At 39.3% G+C, this 19,007-nt stretch overlaps 2 protein-coding genes across 6 annotated transcripts in view; both read left to right on the top strand.

The window, feature by feature from the left end:
- LOC137646138 (cingulin-like) overlaps positions 1-19,007 on the top strand; it is a 194,055-nt gene that overhangs the window by 107,550 nt on the left and 67,498 nt on the right. Inside the window, exons 1-4 of one of the 5 annotated variants that reach the window (XM_068379344.1) lie at positions 8,040-8,170; positions 13,684-14,504; positions 14,806-14,941; positions 15,891-16,103. In XM_068379344.1, the coding sequence (XP_068235445.1) occupies positions 13,768-14,504; positions 14,806-14,941; positions 15,891-16,103 (1,086 nt within the window). In that variant the 5' untranslated portion in view covers positions 8,040-8,170; positions 13,684-13,767. Of the gene's footprint in view, positions 1-8,039; positions 8,171-8,250; positions 8,326-8,399; positions 8,462-13,683; positions 14,505-14,805; positions 14,942-15,890; positions 16,104-19,007 lie in introns of those variants that run through there. The other 4 variants (XM_068379346.1, XM_068379348.1, XM_068379347.1 and 1 more) reach the window with 4 other exon arrangements.
- Positions 1,295-2,196, top strand: LOC137646135 (histone H1-delta-like). The gene has a single exon (XM_068379341.1). It carries the CDS (start codon positions 1,381-1,383, stop codon positions 1,951-1,953), a length of 573 nt encoding a protein of 190 aa, XP_068235442.1. The 5' UTR covers positions 1,295-1,380; the 3' UTR covers positions 1,954-2,196.

The following is a 19,007-nucleotide window of genomic DNA, read 5'->3' as shown; positions in this document are numbered from 1 at the left end:
ATATGACGCAAGGGTAACTCATGTAAATTAAGGATGAATGGGTATCCTAATGGTGTGCAAGGGACACGAAGAGGCCTATGTCTTCTTCAAGACTAAAATGTAATCAGTCTTCGCTTTGCTTATCTTCAATATTGCAAGCAACTCGTCTTGATATGTGTCGTCAATGTTATGCACTAAGTCCTATGCCAGATATTCTTGTGGTGGCATGCAATCTTGAGCCCTATGTCAAACAGCCCTTTCTAAGTTCATAGCCTTTTTACTATAAGTTCGCTATAGCTTGGTTAATGATATCTGACTTATATGAAACTTTAATTCAAATCATTTATTTGGTATATATATAAACCCGAAAACCTTGTACATTAAAGAGAAAATAGCGGAGAAATTGGTGTAAAAACATCTTGCAGTAAGAACACCTTACAGTAGGTTCAATCATGGAGCGATCTGAATCGCATCTAAGACTTAGTTTTTCATATTTCCATAACATTTCTACATGGAAATTCATATGAAATGTTATCTAGATATCCATCTCCATTTATAATATAATAAAACAAAAGCTAGAAAGAAAATCACACGGTTTATTTAGCAGTTTTCATGACGTACGGACTTTTAGACTATGTCGTCTCCGTCCACTCCTTGCTCTATAGGGACGTCAGAAAAATGGCCAATATCTATCGTAAAATTTGAGTTTAACTTTATCTTTTAATGTCAATCGAAGGAGAATGGTACAAACTATATGTTAAGCACAACAATATATGCTAATTCAATACCTGTAATAAATTATATGAGAAAATATATTACGGAGGTGTGACTGGTGTGGTGATGGCCGGTCGCCACAAGTTGTGTTAGTGGTGCATATTTCGACGTAATTTTTATAGTTTTGCAGAGCTCAAACGATTTCATTTATGGACCTAGCATAAAGTAAATTTAATATTCTTATTATTTTTATGCAGCAAATATAAAATTAAATTATGTAGTAATAGTTATTTAGTGTTTTGTAAGAGGAGGTGGCATCCAAGACAACCACTAGTCGGAGAAATGTGCTATTTATTTCATTACAGGCGTTACGGTACAAAAGATAACTATATAAAAAGAAAGATTAATCCTTTTCAAATAATTTATCAAAGAAATGACAATGCGTGATCTTAGAATATAGTAGCTAATGAGCCTCCAAAGTAATTATAACAAACACAGATAGCGCCAACAACATTGAGAAACTGAACGAAAACGGGCGCTAGAGAGGTTTCGCTACCTATCCGTCCGCACGACTTAACTTACCCGGGAGAATCCGAAAATGGCCTCACATTCACTCTCCAACTACGACTCAGTGCGTACCGTAGCGCGTTCGCTGATTTTTAAAAAAAATCCTTCAATCCTTTCACCATGACTGACGCTGCCCCCGCCGCCGCTGCTCCTGCTCCCAAGAAGGCCAAGGCTAAGGCCCCTAAGAAGGCCGCCTCCCACCCGAAGTACGCCGTTATGATCGCTGCCGCCATCACCGCCCTGAAGGAGCGATCCGGTTCATCCCGTCAGGCGATCCTGAAGTACATCGTCGCCAACTATAAGGTCGACGCTAAGTCCGCCGGTACCCAGTTGAAGCAGGCTTTGAAGAGGGGCGTAACCGCTGGTGCCATCAAGCAGGTTAAGGGCGCCGGTGCATCTGGATCCTTCAGGTTGGCCAAGCCCGAAGCTGCCGCTAAGCCCAAGAAGGTCGTGAAGAAGAAGCCTGCAGCTAAGAAGGTCGCTAAGAAGCCCGTGGCCAAGAAAGCTACAAAGAAGCCTGCTGCTAAGAAGGCCGCTAAAAAGCCCGCTGCCAAGAAGGCCGCTAAGAAACCTGCTGCCAAAAAGCCCGCCGCAAAGAAGCCAGCTAAGAAACCCGCTGCCAAGAAGCCTGTCGCTAAGAAAGCAGCGAAGAAGGCCGTGAAGAAGCCCGCAGCTAAGAAGGCAAAGAAGTAGATTTTAAATGATTTGTTTCGCTGAAATTAACGTTGACGGACTGGTATTTTCTATTTAAAATTTCCCCAATGGTGAAAAAGATATTTATTACTCCGTAGGAGTGCAATGTACAGTACAATTTAAGATGTTAGATTTTTATTCTTTAAAAAGCCAATGTACCTGACAGTGCCTTCTCCCCGAAGGTGCAAATAAGGAGATCTCTTGTATGTGAGACTTTCAAATATTAAAAATTGTCCTTTTTTATCTGCCTTGTGTTATTTTCTCCGAACTTATTGGTGTATTTTAAGTTTTTTTAAAGTTATGGTAATCAAATTGAATTTCTCTTATAATGAAATGATAATGGAAGTATTTTAATCAATTTGATTAACTTTAATTGCATAAAATCTGAAATTAGAACTATCAAATGATAATGGAAATATTGGAAATATTGAATTTCTAAAACTAATATGATTGACTTCTAAAATATGAAAAAAAGTGGAACCACTTTAAACTAATGGAAAAACTTAAAACTGATTGGATGAAGTTTCCAATTCAAAAATATTAAAGAACTGGAAATGGTTTATGAGCAATGGTAATGGAATATTACTTCTGTAATGGAGAATGAAAACCAAGATTATGAAATTTTATGCATTTCAAAGTAAATTAAGTACTAGATAGAATATGAAGTTTTAAAAGATAAATTCTTCATTAGAAATAGAGAGCAAACTGGAATTGGTATAGTTTCCAAACTTCAATAGAGACTAAAATTTAAATTGTTAAAATGGAATTTTAACACAATGAATATAGAATTTATTTAACTTTATAAAATTTACTGACATCTCGGAAGAACAATAGGAAGGAATTATAAAGTTACTTGATATGTAAAATCATTAACTTTATGCCATATTTGAAGGTTATAGAATTATACTCTGTACCACTAATGGTAGGAGTATATGAAATGGTAATTGTTATATGTTTTAAGTTTTTAGATTTTTATGAAATGGTCAATGGATTAAAGTTTCTAAAGGTATGGAAATTTACAGTACCTTAAAATGTATTGGGAGAATTTCTTTGGAATTATTTAACACTTTAATGCATTAATGGATTAAAGTTTCTAAAGTATGGAAATTTACAGTACTAAATGTATTGGAAGAATTTCTTTAAAACTAATATTTTAATACATTAAATTTTCTGTTTGTATAAATTTTACGATTTAATATCTGAATAATTTTATAAAAGAATGAACCCTAGATATATCCTACGGTGATGTATATACTGGGGAAATATTGAGTTGAAAAGCTGGTAGAGATGATGATGGTGTTAAATAATTGGATTGTCTATTTTACATTTCACTTTAATCTGAATTTTTTTCATGAGTTCTAAATTATTTTTATTTTGTATGTACGTATTATGTGATAACTATTAATGGTTGTTGGCAGTTGGCAAAGAGCAGTTAGTGAAATGAGGCAGTTGTAATTTTAGTTTGGTGACTAGTGTTGGAATATAGCGTTCTCAAAGAATTATTTTTAAGTACGAATTTGCATTACTTATCACGTGATCTATTCACTTTTTAATCCTAGTTAAAAATTTACTTCGATATGTGAAGACTTAAGTTACAAATTACACTTTAAAACGCCAAATTCTTAAATAAAAATAAATCTAATTCAAGCTGAATACACATCATAGATATTGCAGGTGTTACTTGCAGCGAATAGTAAGATGGCATTTTGCTTAGAAAGGCTCATGAAAGAAAATCCTAATAGAATTTAAATATATTCCAGTCAGTAGGCCTATACATTGAAACCTTCTCAGTATAAAATGAGATAAATTAACTGAGGTATTTCATATTGAATGAAAAGATTATTTTTAACAGTTCTATAGACGAAATTAAAGAAATATTGAAAATTATTTCAGCCAGTACACATTGAATCCTTCTCTATATAAAATGAGAGAAGTTGACTGAGGCTGCTTGTATGAATGAAAAGTTTATTAGTTTAAATTAAAAGGATGTGGCTAGTTCAGGACAAGTTTGTCCTAATTTAATTTTCTTCCAGGTACGTTCTTGTGTTTATCTTGACCGGGTTGGAGATTAGCGTCTTGACCTGAGGTGGTTATCTGGGGGTCAGTCTAGCTGGATTATCCTTTTGATAATCGGATTCAGAAGGTTGTTTTCCTCTATGGCTGTCTGACATGGTTTTATGGTGTCCCATTTCAAAATCTTTCTCTTGTCCGGACAGGGCAGGCTGAGATACACCAGCAGAGTTGCCATTTCAGCGCGTTTCGTGCTAGATTTGGCGTGTTTTTTCTTATCTGGCACGGTGGCTCTTTGCCAACTTTTAGACAAACCCAGCACAATATATAGTGCTTTTTCCGCTTATGATATATTATAGGATGAATTGCTTGCCACATAGGCTTTTCTCTATCTTAACTGTATTAAAACAATTTCCTCTTCTTTATCAATTTTATATACTAAGAATGGATTGGGCTTTTTTTTCTGGCGCGGTTTGAAAGCTCATATAGCACTTACTCAAAATCAGAAATGGCAACACTGCTTTCCCTAAGCCATTGCTGATGATATATAATAGGATGACTTGCTTGCCCCCCAGAGTCTTTTTCCTATCTTAACTGTATTAAAACAATTTCCTCTTATTTGTCAATGTTATATCCTAAGACTGGATTTAGCGCTTTTCTGGCGCGGTTTGGAAGCTAATACAGCTCGTACTTAAAATCAGAAATGGCAACACTGCACATCAGTCTATGCCCAAGTCTCAAAGATGAACGAAAATCCCCGAATTCTCTAAGCTATATCTGATATATCTTTTGTATTCTGTTAACATTTGAGAAAGAGAAAAACCGAAGGGGAACAAGATAGAAAATTAGTATTTTTTTTTTTAACAGTAATCATAAGTGAAACTTAAAGATGCAATTTCACAATAGAAAATCATCTCTATCTATTCAATACATTCATTATTCAGTTACCATATTTAAGAAAAATTAGAGTAGCTTACAATCTTTCTCTTAGAGGATTGAAAATCTGTAAGAGTATTTACTTAAATGAAGAATTAGCTAACAGTTGACTATCGCTAGGCTATCGAAAATGCCACCAACAAAGCCAATACAATATAGATATCATGATTTGAGGAATTAAAGCAATTCTAAAACAAACTCTTAGTATATAGAAAGTATTCAAAATGTAACTAAGAATATATAAAGCTGATAACACATGTTTTTTCATATTACAGGACCAAATAGAGCGCTTTTTTTAATGTTTATCAGAACAAAACAGACATGTGTTTTGATGTTGACCAGGCTGACATAAGTCTTTTTTATAGTTTATATATGAAATGTCTGTTTTAATGTTAATGTTTTTTTTTAAATATTTCATTTTACTTGTTCATTGCTTATATCGTTCATTTATATCCTTATTTCCTTTCCTCATTGGGCTATTTTTCCATACTGGAGCAAAGCATCTTGCTTTTCCAACTAGGGTTGAAGCTTAGCTAGTAGTAGTAGTAGTAGTAGTAGTAGTAATAATCTATTGTAGATTCCCTGGGCCTTGAAATTCTGTAGCCATTAGAAACAGACATCGAATCCAGAGTTTACAAAGTAGCTCGTGGATAGTGTGGCACAAACTAGCCACCTTGAACTAGCCATTCTCTATTCAAAGGTCCTGTAGAGAGTAGGGTTCCCCTGCTGTACTGGTACAGAGCCAGAAAAGCAGCACTTACAGTAAATGAACATACTGTACAAGGCTGTCAGATATGGCTTAGAGAAATGAGTCATCTTTGCTTTTCCTGTAGAGAGTAGGGTTCCCCTGCTGTACAGGACCAGAAAAGCAAAACTTACAGAGAGCTTACAGTAAATGAACATAAAAGTCTGTCAGCTATGGCTTAGATAAATGAGCCACATTTGCTTGTCCTGTAGAGAGTAGGGTTCCCCTGCTGTACAGGACCAGAAAAGCAGAACTTACAGTAAATGAACATAAAAGTCTGTTAGCTTTGGCTTAGAGAAATGAGTCGTCTTTGCCCGACATAAACCAAGGTATTAACATACAGCAAACTTATCCTAGGGACAATGTAAACTGGACAATATCCTTCTGAGTCATATCTCAAAAGGATAATCCAGTACTAGGCCTACTGAGAGCCAGATAACCATCAAAGGTCAAGGCGCTAATCTCCAACCCGGTCAAGGGCTTAGGAAGAAGAATGCACCTGGAAGACATTAAACTAGGCTCACCTTTCACTGAATCAAGTGTATCCTTTTCAGAGTAATTTAAAATCTACCTTTCCATTCATATATAAACTATGATACTTCTGAGAAATACGTTAGGCAGTTATGATTATAGTTAGAAGAAATATACACAAACATTATATATATGTATATATATATATATATATATATATATATATATATATATATATATATATATATATATATATATATAATCAGTTTTTTATTAGCTACAACCCTAATTGGAAAAGCAGGATGCTGAAAGCCCAAGGGTTTCAACAGGGAAAGTAGCCCAGTGAGGAAAGGAAATAGATAAAATTTATATGAGAATTAATGAATAAAACAATGAAATATCTTAACACTATTAACAGCATTAGAATAGATATATCATATAAAACTTTGAAGAGACATGCCTATAAATATCCATTCACTAATATATATATATATATATATATATATATATATATATATATATATATATATATATATATACATACATATATATATATATATATATATATGTATATATATGTATATATATATACATATATATATATATGTATATATATACATATATATATATGTATATATATACATATATATATATATATATATATATATATGTATATATATACATATATATATATATGTATATATATACATATATATATATATATATATATATATATATATATATATACATATATATATATATGTATATATATACATATATATATATATATATATATATATATATATATATATATATATATGTATGTATATATACATATATATATACATATATATATATATATATATATATATATATATATATATATATATATATATGTGTGTGTGTGTGTAAACCAACAATTTATGGAAAATGAAATTAATTTTGGGCTTCTTTAGAAAACAAAAGGAAAATGGTTCCTTCGAAATCTCTCTCTCTCTCTCTCTCTCTCTCTCTCTCTCTCTCTCTCTCTCTCTCTCTCTCTCTCCAGAATAACCATTTTATAATGGAATAAAGGTTTATGACTTTGACTCTCTCTCTCTCTCTCTCTCTCTCTCTCTCTCTCTCTCTCTCTCTCTCTCTCTCTCTCATCATATATATATATATATATATATATATATATATATATATATATATATGCAAAAGAACCAAAGAGAAAATAGAAATATAGAGTGAATTCTGATAGATTTCTTCTCACTTCTTCAAGAGGACTTTTACGCATATACAGTATATATATATATATATATATATATATATATATATATATATATATATATATATATATATATATATATATATATACATATATACATAAAGCCTACAGACATAATGTATACATATACATAGGAAGAAACATTACTAATATAATAGTTCAGTTCAGTTACTCGCCTTCTCATTTCCACCTATTTAGCTTTCTCTTTTATTCTAATTCTTTTATTTTCTTCTCTCTTTTTCCCACATCTGTTATATATTCTTTACTTTTTTCCTATTTCTCTATTCCTTCTTTCTTAAGCAGAACATTTCTTATTATCTTCTTTTCGAAAAGAAGGAATTCGCCTTTCAATTTTCACCTCTTTATCTTTCTCCTTTATTCTAATTCTTTATTTCTTCTCTCTTTTTTCACATCTGATATATTCTTTTCTTTCCTCTATTCCTTATTATCTTATTATTTCCTCTTATTCTCTTTTCGAAGCCACTTGTGACTGTCAGTATATAGCCTTTCCATTTTCACCTCTTTATCTTTCTCCTTTATTCCAATTCTTTTATTTTCTTCTCTCTTTTTTCACATCTGATATATTCTTTTCTTTTCTCTATTCCTTATTATCTTATTATTTCTATTTATCTTCTTTTCGAAGACACTGATGACTGACAGTAGCCGGCTCCCAACGTCCAGTAGATTAAGAACTTTTAAATTTGTTTATGTTGTTTTCGTAATTTTTTTTATACAATTTTTCATAATTTTATTCAGTGAATAATCAATTTGGAATGTTATTTTGGGTAAGTTATGATTAATAAATCTATAATTATATATATGGATAACCTGCAAGATATGTAAAGATATTGTAGGCCTAGGCCCTTTTCGTAATATTTTTTTGTTATACAATTTTTCATAATTTCATTCAGTGAATAATCTATTCGGAATGTTATTTTGGGTAAGTTATGATTAATAAATCTATAATTATATATGTGGATATCCTGTAAGATATATAAAGATACCGTAGGTCTAGGGTAGGATGCGAGCTATAAGTTACAAGTACATCCTACGGACTCTTGTTTATTAGGTAACCTGTAAGTTAGACCTGTTAACCTTTGATTGTCTATCTGGCCTGTAAAATATAGGGATCCTGTAACCTAGACTAAAGCTACAGGCTGTATAATATGAAAAAGATATTGTAGGCCTAGGGTAAGCTTCGAGGTACAGGTCACAAGCACATCCATGATCCTACGGACTGTTTATTAGGTAACCTGTAAGTTAGACTTGTTAACCTCTATCTGGCCTGTAAAATATAGGGATCCTGTAACCTAGACTAAAGCTACAGGCTGTATATTACGATCTTTAATGTAAGCTACAGGACACAAGCACATCCATGATCCTACGGACTGTTTATTAGGTAACCTGTAAGTTAGACTTGTTAACCTTTGGTTATCTATCTGGCCTGTAAAATATAGGGATCCTGTAACCTAGACTAAAGCTACAGGCTGTATAATATGATCTTTAATGTAAGCTACAGGTCAGCTGTAAGGACTCTTGTTTATAAGGTATCCTGTAAGTTAGGCTTGTTAACCTTTGGTTATCTATCTGGCCTGTAAAATATAGGGATCCTGTAACCTAGACTAAAGCTACAGGCTGTATAATACGATCTTTAATGTAAGCTACAGGTCAGCTGCATATCCATGATCCTACGGACTGTTTATTAGGTAACCTGTAAGTAGGACTGGTTAACCTAAGGTTATCTATCTGGCCTTTAAACTATAGGGATCCTGCAACCTAGACTAAAGCTACAGGTGCTATATTACGATCTTTAATGTAAGCTACAGGTCAACTGTAAGTTGCCCACAAGCATCGGTCAGTCGGCAAGCAATGTGACGTGCAGGTCAATGGCCTGTAGGCTTTATACAGGCCATATGTAGGATTTAAGCTTTGAAGTCTTCAATTATAACCTATAAGATATATTTAGTCTATAATTTAGAGGCATTATAGGCCTGGGTAGCTTTTAAGGTTAGGCCTACCGAAGGTTAGGTAAAGGCTATATCGGTATCCTACAACAGTGTAGCCTGCATTTTAGGCTTGGGTTACAGGCACGCTTAGGTATATATATAGTTTAGATGTAAAAAACCCAAATTTCATTTAAAATTTAAGAAAAAATATCCTAATTTTACTTATAAATGAAGGAAAAATATCCTAGTTTTACGTATAAATTAAGGAAAAATATCCTCATTTTGAAGCACGTGTACAACGACGGAGAGACGTTCATGGAACACCACCTAACCTACATTTTCCCATCCAATCTAACCTACAAGCCATGTTCCTGCCTAATGGGGTTGATAAGATAATAGCTTTTTTCTATATAGGTGTTGTCTAATAGGAATGCTTTTCCCGTCGATAACTATAAAAAAACCATGTGGGGCTAACATCCCCCATGTAACCTCCTCATAGACTGCTGTATTATTAGCCATAGGGTTATAAATAAGGGAGTTATAGGGCATGGGGGGGTGTATGTATGATAGCGGCCACCTGTATTATTATGGCTAACTTAGAATGCGGCAGTTTTAGGGGGGTCACGGGGGCCGTTAACCCCCCCCCCCCTAGTTAGGTAAGTAGGTAAGGACACGGCTTGTAGGTTAGGTTAGGAAAAAAGTTTGTTAGTTGATGTCTTTTTTTTAATCCTCGCGGGAGGAACTGGCCGCTGATATGCAAAGCCTCTGGGGCACGTTTGTTATCATACATACGACCCCTGATTTTTCTTAGTAATTAAACGAAAACTTCTTACGCCCACTGATTTTACTTCGTAATTAAGGGGAAACTTCCTAATTTCACTTAAACCTACCTTGCCTGATCTAACCGATACTTTATAGAAAGTTTTATAGCTGTCTTTACATTATGCGTACTATTGGTCGGTAAAATTAACCCTTTTAGCCCCAAGGTAAGGTTAAATTTCGAGCAATTTTGCTATATATTTTTTTGAAGTTGCTCTAACAGCCTTAATTTTTGTCATAGAGAGGTCAGGTTGGTCTCATTCTTTTGGAAAATGCCTGAAGTTTCTCATAAAGTTATCAAAAATATGCAAAAACATGTAAATAACATTGTTTTGCAAGAACGTACCGGTACGTCCTTTTGGGGGCGAAAGGGGTATAGATGCAGACGGAACAACATTTTGAACAGAAAAAATAATTTTCCTATAGTAAATCGTGTGCTTTCGCTGATTTTGACCTTTATTTCAACTGAAAACTTATTTCTCTATAGAAAATACCTATTTTTTTAGTTAAAAAAAAAAGTTTTTCCTGTCTAACTTTAATAAAACCCTACCCATCTTGGTCACTCCCCATACTAATTCTTGCCAAAATGTAGTTATAGATTTTACTCGAGGGTATTTTGAAGGTACAGTAAAACCTCCCTCCTGGATCGTCCAGTTGACTTTTAAGCTATTAGATATCGCGAAGAGGCATAGCCTTACTTCATCCAGTGTTAAAAGCCTGGACTTCCCTTATTAGATTAGGCAAATATGTCTGGTTTCAATGTTTATTATTGCTGGTGCATGGATATATTTATTAGTTTTTAAGCTTGTATTGGACTCGTTAATAATAAGTCTTGTCATTTTGGTAATGTTGAATTAGGCTAGGCCGTAGTTTTTCTAGTTTGAGTCTTGGACGTGATTGTGTGGAGAAAATTCTTTCCTAAACTATTACACAGGAAAGGTCGTTTGAAAATATGATTTTATTGAAGTATTCCAAATTTTTGTTTGTTCCGATATGAATACAAACAATCATTTTTTTTTTACAAGGAGTAACTCGGTGTAGCTGGGTGCTCACAGCCACAAAAACTTGATTGAGGTGGCAACCAATCTCCACCCCTCCAGATAGCATGGGGTAGTGGAAGAGGCTACCGCTCAACCTGCGCACCCACATACTCAGCCACTTTTGATTTGGCTGTCGGAGAGGGTGGATGTGCGTCGCTCCTCCGTCTTTGATTTAACCGGCATATCTGTCTTTTTTTCAGGTCTGTTTGCTCTATATCCTAGAGGAAGCAGCACGCAGACTTTCCCTGGTACGGACGGCCGCCCTTGTGGCTCCTGCCGTTCCCCACTGGAAACGGATCCTCACCAGCTTTGGCCTTTGTGCAAAGGGCACTCCTGCACGGAATGCAACGACAAGTGTCGAGTGTTGCTATCCTCTCAATGGGAGTGGTTCGGCTTGAGAAGGAACAAAAATTCTTAGAGGGATTCTTCGCTCCGGAGCTCTGCCTCGAAGGCCAAGGAACCCAAACATAGTCTTCTTCCACAGGAACTCCCCTTTAACTCCTGGGCAACTCTTGTGCCACAAGGGAAGTCCTCCTTTGATGCTCTTTGTGAGCTCTGGTCGTTGTTGGGACTCTCGGGTTCTTAGAAAGGCAGACTGTTATAGGTGTTGCTGCGCAGCAGGAACCTCCATCTCCTGCTGAGGTATGCTTAGACACTTCCTCCATCCACGCCGACCGAAAGGATCCCCTTCCCTTTGGCTTTCACTAATGCTTCTGCAGTTCCTCTCCCTCCCGAGGTCCTGCAGATTGTTTCTCCTCTGGGTGACAATCTTGCTCATTTTCTGCATGCGCTGTGCCTGCTCAGCTGTAGGATCCCCCTCAGTGCCTGCCGGCCTGGGGGAGACCCTGGGTGACATCCTCGTGTTAGTGAATTGGTCGCCATGCTCGAGCGAACTCCTCCTAGAGCTTCTCGTAAGCGTGCTCGTGGCTACTCGCTAGCTCACTCTAACTCTTCACAACAGTCAAGGGATCTCCCCCGCCCACCCTCTGTTGGCCAATAGGCACCCCATTATACTGTACAGCAACAGCGTGTAAGATCCCGCCAAAACGCCCTTGCCTAACATCGATAGATCATGATTGGGAGGAGCCTGCCCTTTCAGGGGATTCCCTGGACAAGTTTGGGGTGACCAATTACCATCTTCCATCAATACCCTCTCCGTAGGCGAGGCCTCTTCCATTCTCTTCTCAACGCCCTCGGCCTTTTGAAGACTTGCTCGAGGTCTATGCTCGCAATTTCACCTTTCACACTTTGAACACCTCTTGCGCCATCCACTCCTTGGGATCCCAGTGTCGTTAAAGCCACTCTGGCCTCCCGATCTGCACAGATCAAGGCTTCTTCTTTCTCGATTCTTTCCGACGAGCCGGCAACAATTCCATTGACTTTGGATGTACTATATCTCCTGGAAATCCTACCGCCACCTCGACCATAGGTGTCGTAGCACAGTGTCATGCTTCCGTGTTCCTGCCTCCCCCTCAGCGCCTGTACCTCAGTCTAAGGCCTCCGGCTCAGTCAGCCCCACTGGTATATGATGCTATTGAATGCTCAGAAAAAACTGGATCCTTCCTGACTAAACCTACCTAACCTGACGTAGGACACTCTTGGGGTACAGCATCGGGGGCCTTGCAAGCTGGTCTCATCCTGAAGGGGAGGTAAGATAGAAAGGGGTGTTTTCCCATCATTTCTTTTGAGAAGGTCGTTATATAGCCTCATCATTATTTTTGCCAGATTACACTAGAGAGGTTGATGCCCAACTTAGAACTTTGAAATACAGGGCATATTCCAGTCATTGTCTGAGTTGGTTCACATGGTGTGAGGAGCTCTTGATTCTTCGACGTGATCGGAAGAATCTTGGGCTCCCGAGTAAAATTCCAGCCAGTTGGAAAGGGACTTCCTCTCTCTTGAGGATGAATCTCCTATAGTAAAGGATGATGGTTTGTATTTTCAAAAGTTTGTATTCTTCCTAACCAGTATACAAACCTGAATTCTTTACTCAAACTTGCCTGGCATCACCAACCCCAAAGAAGTCCTGGCTGCCGTCAAAGTGCTTGGTATCACTGGTGGCCCGACAGGTGAGGTGGTTGTCTCATAGGGGGAAGCCAGTGAACTACCGGCTGGTACGTTAACACTCCTATAAAGGTTTTAACTGACATGTTCCAGGTTTCGCTGTTTTCTGTCTCCTATTGTAAAGGACTCGGGGTTTGTACACTTCGGAAAAATACAAATTGTTTTCAAAATTAGTCATGTTAATTCGTAATCCAGATTTGTAATTTGGTGTTCTAGCTAATTTAGCCCTGTAGTAGATGTTTTTGCTAATCCAGCCCTGTAATTAAGCATAAAAATGTTAATGATGTTGATAATATTTAGTGTTTATGATAGCTAAACTTTAAAACTATTCTGGTCATTGATGAGGGAATTATCTTTTCATCTTAGGAGGATTAGCTTCCATAATAAAACCTATAATGTACTTGTGCTAATCATATTTTCTTTTTATAGGATTGTTAAACATTTGGAAGCTGGACTGGAGCGTTGGAGGAGAACAGAGATGAGAAAGAGAATTCCGTTGGGCCTCCGTCAGCAATGGATTGCAAATTGTCATCGCAGAGCAGTGGGATATCACTTGCAGATATCAGCGTCAGCAATATATCAGACACCGAGCTAGAAGATGAGGACACTGTTCTCGGTTCGAATGGATCACAGAAATCTTACAATGCTGCCGAGCCGTCGCATCCTCGAGAGTCTCGTAACGAGAGACAAAATTTTGGCTGTTTTGCCCATCCGGGCATTTCTAGAAATGGACAGCGGTTACCTGTCCAGTCTTTGGCACCTGAATTTGATAGGAAGATCGAAAAGAACAGTCATCAGATGCCCCTCGGAGACGTGAAGTTCGCACTTCAAGAAAACCACGAGCTTCTTAACGATCATGCCCTTTTGAAAGAGCTGCTGCAGTCGATCGATAGGAAGTTAGCTTCAAATTCGGAGAGCATACAGACTTCAACCGTCTTCAGACCCGAAAGCCCTCTCATGTCGTATGGTCCCCCAAATAAAGATCCAGGTCCGGGCAGAGCGGCAGCAGCTAGGTCAGTGTCGCCGCTAGACCGGGAGCCTGTGTCTCGACAGGTGCTCACGTCAAGAGAGCATCTCTTCAACTTGACAGATGCCCCTTCAAATGAAGCGTCTAACCGTTTACCTGTGGATATGAAAATGCTTAACAAGCATGTAACTTTTAATAAGGCAGAATCAAATTGTAGAGTTCAAGAGAGCAGTAACTCGGAAGCATTGAGTGTGAAAATGTCGAGGTCAAATGAATTACTTAAGTAAGTTAAGAATCTTTTATTAGCAATGAAATATTGGATAAAGTGAATGTAAATTTTATAATTTTGCTATGATTTGTGTTTATATATCAGCTATGAAATACTGGGTAAAGCGAATGTAAAATTTATAATTTTACCTTATGTATGTTTATTAGCCATGGAATATTGGATAAAGTGAATGTAAATTTTGAAATTTTTCCTGTTGTATGTTTTATGTTTAGGCATTGAAGTCAGTCATAAGTATGGTGCAACATAAAGTTAAATTACTTACTTGTTAGGTTTTAAACGCTCGATTCTGTTTCAGGCAGTTGTCCGATCTCCGCTGGAGACTAACGGGATGGGAAGAAATAGGAGTTGACCCTCCCACTGATCAAAGCAGTGCTTTGGCATTTTGCCATAAGTTACTACACAGGCTTCAAACAACTCTAGAACAGAAGAGGGTAAGGATAACTTTTACTCATTTCTTTGATGTGCTTGTTCATGCATTGCAGTACAGATTGCTTGAAAAATCAAGTGATCGAGCTACTGATTTGAATAGTCTGGCCTATTCTTTATATACTCTCCTCTGTCCTCATACCTGACAACACTGAGATTACCAAACAATTCTTCTTACTACACTGTAATTGTTCAGTGGACCCTTTCCTCTTTGTAAGTGTAGAAGAGACTTTAGCTATGGTAAGCAGCTCTTCTAGGAGGACACTCCAAAATCAAACCATTGTTCTCTAATTTGGGTAGTGCTATAGCCTCTGTACCATATGATCTTCCAATGCCTTGGGTTAGAGTTCTCTTGCTTGAGGGAACATTCGGGCACACTATTCTATCTTATTTTTCTTCCTCTTGTTTTATTAAATTTTTATAGTTTATATAGGAGATATTTATTTTAATGTTGTTGCTCATAGAATATTTTATTTTTGTTTGTTTCCTTTCCTCACTCAGCCATTTTCCATGTTGGAGCATGTGGGCTTATAGCATCCTACTTTTTCAACTAGGGTTGTAGCTTAGCAAGTAATAATAATAAGATGAGGATTTGGACAGGGTATAAAAGTGAAGTGCAAGAAGACAATTTGTTACTCGACATAAAAAGAGACGTAAAAATATTTAAGACATACTGTATTATTGGGCTTAATAGGGACTTTTATTCCATGACAAATTTTATTGTTTATTTATAAGAATTGCACAGAAAACGGATGAAGTTTCTTGAATATCATTGTTCGAATGTTACAACGATCTATACGGGAAGCTTTTCATTGAATGCATTTGAGATATCGTGTCAATTTTGAGAATTAAGCTACCAAACTGTATTCTGTAATCTCTTTTTTTGATAATGTTATTTCTTGTTGATACAGTATTTTTATTATTTTGTTGGTAATCGAATGCATTGTATTACAGCTTATTGAGGAACAGTTGGTCAGCGTGGAAAGAAAGTTGAAGAAAAGCTGTGAGGAGGCAGCTGTAATGAGTCGCTTGAACGAAAAGCGCCAGGCTCGCATGCGTGAGGCGGATGCTCAGATAGCTGAAATTCAGCATGAATGGGTTTCTACTCGCGCTGCCAATCGAAATGAGGTGATGAGATTGCAGGAGGAGTGTAATAAATTAAGGAAGGTTTGTGTTTACGTAAATGTTTTCATGTAGTAAATTAGACATTTTTATAGCCGACTCACTCATCCTCTTTCAATAACCATTTGTTCCGTAACCGAAATACAAACCACGCTATTTACAAAGGGTTACTACTTTTAGCGTAGCTGAAATGGCGAGCCATTAGAATTTAACGAGGGTGTATTACCCCCGCGCTAGTTAGCGGGGGGGTAGGGGAGTGGTAGCTAGCTACCCCTCCTCCCCCTCACACACAGGTGAATACTCACTTTCACTTTTGGCTCGGACTGTGACAGACGTCTCTGTCTTGGTCCTCGCTTGGCAGCCATTGTCTGTTTTGTCTATGTTTTACTACGCCCTTGTAGCTTCCTTCCCGTGTGGGTGGGGTTGCTACGCCGTACATTTTGTCTCAATTAGTTTATGAATCTAATTGTAGTTGTTAATTTTTCAGCTTGTAGAACGATTCCTTTCGGGGTTTTCGTTTTTTCTTTAGTGTTCATTCATTTTTAAATTACATAGTTACATAATTATAATTGTTATAATTCTGTTTTGGTTACAGCTCTCCTTCCGCGAGTGTAAGTGGTTGTGAGGGCACGTGCCTGTTGTGTAATTCTTGTTCCTTTTCCTCGGGATTCCTCTTCGGAGCCTTCCCGGGGGAATGAATGTGTACTAATATTATTTGTTTTATTTTTTTACAGTTACCGATCTAGTTCGTTTCTGTAATATAGCAACGGTGTGAGCTGTCTGGTTGAGTCCTGGGGATTCGGCTGTTGCTGCCTCCCCCCTTGTATTGTCGTCAGGGGCGTGTCTCCTTCTACTGGTAGTACTCCCGTGTCGACGGACAGCTCTCCAGTTCTTTTTAGAACAGTCAGGAGGCTTGCCTCCTTGGGCGGATAACTTTCCTTCCGAGGGAAGTTTTTTCCTGTCCAGGCTTGAGCTTTTCCTCTTTTGGGGGGTTCTTCTCTTGCCTTTTTTTCGTGCGACTATGCTCTTGGTGCTGAGCGGTCGCACCTGCAGTTTCGCTCAAGGGGCTGGGCAACTGCAGGAGCTCCTCTTCGGAGGATTGCCCCTTTTAGGTCACTGGCTGACCAGTCTCTTCCACGAAGTGTTTCTCTTTCGTTCGCGAGAGAGTACACTCATAGAGACTCCTCTTCGGAGGTTTCTTCTGTTGCTGTTGCTGTTGGCCTCCCTCGCCGTAAGGCCCTCCGTCCGCCTCGTCGTAAGGGCCTCTCATCTCCCTATAAGGGTGCTTGAGGCGCCTTTTTGAATCTCCGTTTGCAGCCTACAACTTCTTTTTCTCGATCTTCCGTCTTGGTGCAGATGGACAGCAGTCTAATCTCGTCTTCCGACGGGCAACGGTCTTCCCGACGGACAACGGTCTTCCCGACGGACAGCGGTCTTCCGACGGACATCAGTCTCCCGGCGGACAACGATCCCTTCGGGGCAAAGGGTTGCCCCCACGGGGGTTCTTCCCTTGCGTGTCAGGGTTTCCCTGCGCGCCCTTCTGTTCGTCAGCGCTCTCCTGTTCGTCAGCGCTTTCAAGATGATCTTCCCTGCGGTTCCTGTTACGTGCCCTGTGCGCCCACGTTCGCCCTCGCGATCTAGAACTTCGGTTCAGGTCGGGGTCAAGGACTCTTCTTCTTTGCGCAGGCTTCCACGCGTAGCCTTCTGCTCGTCAGCGATCATCAGCTCGTCAGCGATCATCAGCTCGCCAGCGATCGTCAGCTCGTCAGCGATCCTCAGCTCGCCAGCGATCTCCGGATCGCCCACGTGTGTTACAGCTGGCACGCCAACGTTCTCCAACACTTCTGAAGGAACATGGTTCGCCAGCTACTAGCTCAAACTGCGGATGCTGATCGCCATCGCGCGACCCTCAACTGCAGATGCTGATCGCCATCGCGCGACCCTCAACTGCGGATGCTGATCGCCATCGCGCGACCCTCAACTGCGGATGCTGATCGCCATCGCGCGACCCTCAACTGCGGATGCTGATCGCCATCGCGCGACCCTCAACTGCGGATGCTGATCGCCATCGCGCGACCCTCAACTGCGGATGCTGATCGCCATCGCGCGACCCTCAACTGCGGATGCTGATCGCCATCGCGCGACCCTCAACTGCGGATGCTGATCGCCATCGCGCGACCCTCAACTGCGGATGCTGATCGCCATCGCGCGACCCTCAACTGCGGATGCTGATCGCCATCGCGCGACCCTCAACTGCGGATGCTGATCGCCATCGCACCCTTTCACGCGATCATTCACCTGCGCATGCTGCTCGCCATCGCACAACCCTGAACGATTGCCCGCTTACGCATGCTGCTCCTCATCGCACCACCCTGAACGATCGCCCTCCTGCAGATGCTGATCACCATCGCACCCTTTCACGCGATCATTCACCTGCGCATGCTGCTCGCCATCGCACAACCCTGAACGATTGCCCGCTTACGCATGCTGCTCCTCATCGCACAACCCTGAACGACCGCCCTCTTGCGGATGCTGATCACCATCGCACCCTTTCACGCGATCATTCACCTGCGCATGCTGCTCGCCATCGCACAACCCTGAACGATGGCCGCTTACGCATGCTGCTCCTCATCGCACCACCCTGAACGATCGCCCTCCTGCAGATGCTGATCACCATCGCACCCTTTCACGCGATCATTCACCTGCGCATGCTGCTCGCCATCGCACAACCCTGCACGATTGCCCGCTTACGCATGCTGCTCCTCATCGCACAACCCTGAACGCTCGCCCTCTTGCGGATGCTGATCACCATCGCACCCTATCACGCGATCATTCACCTAAACATGCTGCTCGCCATCGCTTACCGCCAGCGATCTTCTTCACCTACGCGGCAGCACGATCCCTCGCCGTCACGCCCATTCGCCTGCGCGCCCGCGCGATCGCTCGCCT

Source organism: Palaemon carinicauda, chromosome 8, assembly GCF_036898095.1.
Source record: "Palaemon carinicauda isolate YSFRI2023 chromosome 8, ASM3689809v2, whole genome shotgun sequence".
Lineage (NCBI taxonomy): Eukaryota > Metazoa > Arthropoda > Malacostraca > Decapoda > Palaemonidae > Palaemon > Palaemon carinicauda.
The sequence above is the reverse complement of the archived record's forward strand: the minus strand, read 5'-3'. Positions and strand labels throughout refer to the sequence as shown.

Bases quoted from the DNA above. Each gene is read 5' to 3' on its own strand.
- LOC137646135 (XM_068379341.1), top strand. From the start codon at position 1,381: ATGACTGACGCTGCCCCCGCCGCCGCTGCTCCTGCTCCCAAGAAGGCC.